Source organism: Clytia hemisphaerica, unplaced genomic scaffold (assembly GCF_902728285.1).
Source record: "Clytia hemisphaerica strain Z4C2 unplaced genomic scaffold, Clytia hemisphaerica genome assembly, whole genome shotgun sequence".
Lineage (NCBI taxonomy): Eukaryota > Metazoa > Cnidaria > Hydrozoa > Leptothecata > Clytiidae > Clytia > Clytia hemisphaerica.
In genome coordinates, this window is record NW_027104206.1 from 637,147 (window position 1) to 642,835 (window position 5,689).

A 5,689-nucleotide genomic window follows, 5' to 3' on the forward strand; every position below is an offset into this window, starting at 1 on the left:
TCGAAAGGCTTTGCATGCTTTAGAACTTTTATAAAACTACACCAAGATGCTCACAAATTGACGATGGTACTTAGGAACAATTTAAGAATATGTTTTAAAAGAGTTTTAGAACAATACTAGCCGTCACTTGGCTTCGCATCCGCCGAGTAGAGTGTTGCTTACGCACGACAAAGGCCTTTGGATGGTGGGGAGGGTAATATATGAGCACCAATCCATTAGAGAGAATGTCAGCTACTGCATTGCATGTGCTATTTGGTAAAATCAAGGACACCTCTCGTCTTAAATTAATATTGATATTTATTTTGTTTCAAAAAATTTATACAAACCGAACAAAAGCTAGAATCAAATTATGAAAATATTACTACACTAATACTGATTTATAATAATATGATAATCTCAATAAATAATTTATTTTAGTAAAATTTACAGAGTATATTATAATTAATGTCTTCATTATTAATTACTTGATAGAAAATGTATATACATTTGCCTGTCTACTTTAGACGTCATCTTTGAATTGACTGATTTTCTAAGTTGATTTTTAAATGATTATTGAGGTCTAACTCATGTACAGTACCACAGTACCAACTAGGTAGGTCTAAATCTAAAACTTTATGTATTGAGAGATTCGATCCCAACTAGGACAAAGCGTAAAGAACACATGTTTCTAATGCCAATGCATTGTTGTGTACTAGTTGGAAAGGTTATCAAATCAAATCATAATTTCGACCTTTGCAAATAGCTATGAATTACATTCAAACAATTTGTTATTGTCACCTGACCAACCACAAAGGCTGTTACTTAACAGAGGTATCGAGCGACTCTACTTTTCTTAGGTGTTTGCTATGGGTACTAAAATCACATTTTTTCACCATTATGCCATTCTAAGAGCATCTGTTTTTTTGTATCAAGATCACAATTTCCGCGGGATATAATGCACTTTCCCACCAATCAGGGCGATCTGACATCAAACGTCTAGGTTCTATCAAATAGTATTTATCTATATGACATCCATTTTAATGAACTTCTGAAAAGCCTTCTACTGAATCTAATAGAGTTTTTACAACGTTGTAACGACGTGATCACACTTTGACCATATCCTTATAACTCTGTCTCCAATCATATGGTTCAGTTTGGTCATGAAGATATTCAGTACTTTGCTCTTTAATCAAAACATCATAAGAAGAAGAGCTCGTTTTTCCAGCACCTCCATTATTAATATATAATTTGTTATTGTTCGTGTTTTGCGTTCTGTGTTTTAGAGCTATCTGTCCTGATTGCAGACCTATCGTTGGTGTATCTATAGAGTATTTATCATGTTCGTTCCCATCTAGCGATCTATCATCAGGTAAGGTATCGTCCGCGTGTTGATAATGTTTGGGGCGGTTACAAGGCGCGCGGGAAGCACAATATTTACGGTACATAACGAACGCGATGACAATAGCAAATGCCTCAAATATGATTAGTAGTACAAGTCCAACTTTAGATATCACGCCTTCATGACTACAATCGAACGCTTCCTGTGCTTCAACGTAGGGCGGGTATTGCGTACAGTAACAGGTATCTGGATCCAAAAACTGCCCTTGACGGCGACATTTACGTTCACGTTTTGGTTCACAAATACAACCGCAAGAATCCTCAGAAAAGTATTTGAATTTGTTACACTGTTTGGGCCGTCCTTGTTTCGGACACACGCATGCGCAATGGCGACTGTCCCAATAAAGAGGGTCCTCACATTTTGGAGGGCTTTGGACAGCACATGTGCAAGAACAATCAAACTGGTCCCAAGATTGATTCTCGTTACAGACAGAACTGTTCAATCGACATTTTTCTTTGCAGGATGTATGGTTCGATAGAATAGCCGTTGGGGGTGGAAACCTTCCCGAATAATCATCAACATAAAAAGTTACATTTTCCATAGTCTCCGGTACGCATTCTTTCCGGGATGACGATCCCCGGTTTTTACCGACACATCTATGAAGTTTGACGACCAACGGTTCGAATTTGTGATCTGGATTGGTCTCAACGTATGAGAGAACTGGTGCGCATGCGCTGTGGTATTCTGGCTGGGAACGAGGCTGTGTCTGTGCTTGTGTGTATAGTATTAGTGTACTGAGTATGACCATGTATTTATAAAGCATTCTGATCATCTCGGAGTTGATCATTTTCGTTTTTTTTTGTTTATTCCTGAAAAGTAATCATTGATTATGAGTAACTATACCTCGTCAAATATAAAAAATGTAAGGCAGGAACCAATGTTCGGATCTCAAGCAACATCAATAGCTCTAATGTTATAGGAGTAAAAAGAGGTACCAACTCCTTGACTACCTATAGCTGATAAAGGTTTCTTTCTTGAAACAAAAACAACTGTAACTTTTATGAGAGCAATTATTGCCATTAAAGAGAGATTTAAAAAATTTCCTTCCTGATTTGATATCCGACAACTTTCACATTACTATTTGACAAAACATCACAGAGTATAAACAAGACTCTTTCTTTCAAAGTATTATAAGCTCTAGAGCTCAACAAACTTATTTGAATAAGAAATCAGAGTAGAGAAAAATTTATTTTTGAAAACCAAAACAAACAGTGTCATCAATCTTATCAAAACACTTCATATTAAACACGTTTGAAAAGTTTTAAAACAACCTTTACGTAGGAACATCAGTGAGAAAGCTTGTGAATTAGTCTGAAACAGATTCTGGTATCAAATTTGTGCCCTCGTTTTATTACCAAGACAATAAAAATGAAGATTTTCTCGGTTGTTTGTCCATGAGTTATTGTTGAAGCTGACTAAAGATAGACTACATAAAACAATAATCTGAGTTCAAAATATTTTTCATGATCAGGCCAATAGGATTTACAATAATTCGCATTACAGCGCTCAAGCCGGGGCTCTGTATGCTGCAAGAACAAATAGATCATTATGTTGAAAAGTTCAAAAATAATGGTTTTAATCAACACTAAAAGTTTTACTTAAGTATTAACAATGCAATCGTTTCAATATACTCTTAAATCACTTGACATTACCTTTACAACGTTCTAGTCCGAGTTGTTCCCAATTTTCAACGACTTAATCAGAGTCATTTCAAATTTTTAAAAATTTAGTCCGAGTTATAATCAATTATTATTCCGAGTTATTCCTTTAAAAAGATACAAATCTTGATATCGTGAAAACAACACGTTTTCCATCCTTGAATGTTTCAGTGACGATTTCTAGGCTAATCCGCTAATTCCTGAATGACCGAAAAGAAACCAATATGTTGTTTTTATTTGTCACTTAAGTATCCACTCCACACATCAACTTCTTACAAAAACCAATTTCCTCATAGTCACGACAGTTTTGGTTTCACAAAAGCACGTGGCATGATGATTTTCTAAATTCAACATGGCATCCATGAGAAAAAGTATGGATTACCTCATGGATTACAAACATTTCAACAACATCAATAATTTATGTTGACAAAGTGCTCTATACCAAAGTAGAGCTAAATTCAAAATTTATTTTTCTTTAAAAAATTAAAACATTACAGACTGTTTTACGCCAGAGACGATCATCAGATGTATTTATAACATTTTTATTACCATACTTCAATTTTGAACAACCTTGAAAATAACAAACAGACAGCCAATGCCAGACAACTAAGAAAAGTTAATATTTAACTCTCGCGCTCCTAATTTTACGTTATCTTTATCACCATCCAAGTCAAATCTAGTCAAAAACCGTCCTCCTATAAACTTTTCTTCAGTCAGAATCTTTTCTTAGCAGCACCTCCTCAATCTGCCTCAATTACACACAATTTGGTTTGTTTAAAATTATTAAAATAAAACAAAAAGAGACCAGTAATTTTGGCACATTTCTTCACTTGGCCATCACTTTAGTGAGCCGGCCCTAGATGTTGACAAAATTGTGTTTGAATTACATACGTACTAAATTTTGTAAAAAAACAAAAATTAAAGTTAAGTTAAGGTTGAATTCTAGATTTCGTTTCAGTTTTTTTACCACACCTTGGTCTTTGATTAAAGCAATAATTTTTACAGCCTAAAGTATTGTTGGTGTACCAAATCCATCACCTTATAATTCTTTTATCACTACACTCACATATCATCTCAAATTATCAAGTCTCTTTAAAATATAAAACCCTTTTACTTTCACATAAACCATAATTTGTTTAAAAGGACGTTTTACAGAAAAAAATCATGTATTGTCAATGAAACATCATCCGACTTATAATATAGAGTATTAAAAACCATATTGGTGTCTTTTTTTATAAGAAATTTTAATAGACTGTACTAGTCTTCTTTGGACGAATATCAAGCTTAGAACATCAAAAGTCCTATAAGGGAGGGGGTTCAGGGGCAGTAGTACTGTTCCACAGTTCCACAGTTCCACCAGTTTTTCCCCGATTTTTTTAAATTCATCTGAAAAAGAACAACAATTTCCGTAATTCTGGGAAACTTTTTGCTAAATTTCGTTATTCTGTACTAACATATCCCAATTCTCCGTCTCCGACAGAGAGACTAATTCCGATACTCCGTTCAAAAAAAGGGCCGATTCCCATTCACCGGCAACCGTGAGCCCCCCCCCCATTAAAGGCTAAAGAAATATTGGGTTGCTTCTGACTGATAATCTTCTAATTTAAAGCTTTGAGTAAATCAAAAAGTAGTAACACCAGCAAGACTTTCTAGGAACTCCAACTAAAATGGTCGACGTTACTTTAAAACTGGCTGCTGGCTATAGACCAAAAGAAGACACATACCCATCCATAAACTCAACAACAACTTTTTTCTGTCAAACAATCCGCAAACACAAAGTCATTCATTACAAAAAGCAAAAACAACAATTAACAGCTTTAATTAAAAACTGCTGGCAAGCTATTATCCTTTAATCAAGTGTGTGGAGGAATTGATTGTGCAAAACAGATAATAAAACCACATGGTAAATAGTACTGCGCTTTACTGCCTTTACTATATGACCTTCGGTAGGCAGCAGCAAATGCGATACAAAAAGCTACAATCAAGGTCATAATATATGAGAAAAAAAAATTCCCCAGGAAGTTTTGAAACCACAATCGATTTGTAAGTGTTCTAAAGTAGGTTGGAAGGGTATAGTTTTACCTCTGAGTTAAAAGCCTGGGACTATAGCCTGGAAGTCTGCCAAGCCCTCCCAAATTGAAATATTCGATTAAATTAAAGAGATCCAAAATCGACTTTCTCGCCGGAACTTTAAATCTTGAAAAACGTTAAAATAACCGGAATCTGCCGGAATTCTCAATATATTTCGGCCATGATTGTATCTGTGAGCAGCAAATAAATAACTCAGTTGCCAATTTAAATCTTTCTTGGGAAAGGCTTATAGCATTTCTTGAAACGAACCAATAAAGCAAGTTTTTTGATAATTTATTGAACTTTTAAACTAAAAACTTGCATCTGCAATGGAAGTGCTAAAATGTCTAATACCGTAGACTTCTTCATACTTTAAATTACAGTAACAAATTTGAAGCGTCTGTCTATCAGCTATCAGTCACTAATGATTGAAATTTCATTTCCAATTATAAATCAAACAAAAACACACCAAAGCTCCGTCTTCACAAAGCAAATGTTCGAAACACTGACTATTCTATTACAGATAAATGATTTTGAACATGAGAATATCATCAGTTAAAATACATCATCTTAAAAAAGAATG

The 5,689-nt window shown here is 34.6% G+C and overlaps 1 protein-coding gene across 1 annotated transcript; it reads right to left on the minus strand.

Annotated features, from left to right (window-relative positions):
- Positions 1-279: 279 nt before the first annotated feature.
- Positions 280-2,441, minus strand: LOC136815337 (uncharacterized). The gene has a single exon (XM_067071778.1). It carries the CDS (start codon positions 2,163-2,165, stop codon positions 1,083-1,085), a length of 1,083 nt encoding a protein of 360 aa, XP_066927879.1. The 5' UTR covers positions 2,166-2,441; the 3' UTR covers positions 280-1,082.
- Positions 2,442-5,689: the final 3,248 nt, after the last annotated feature.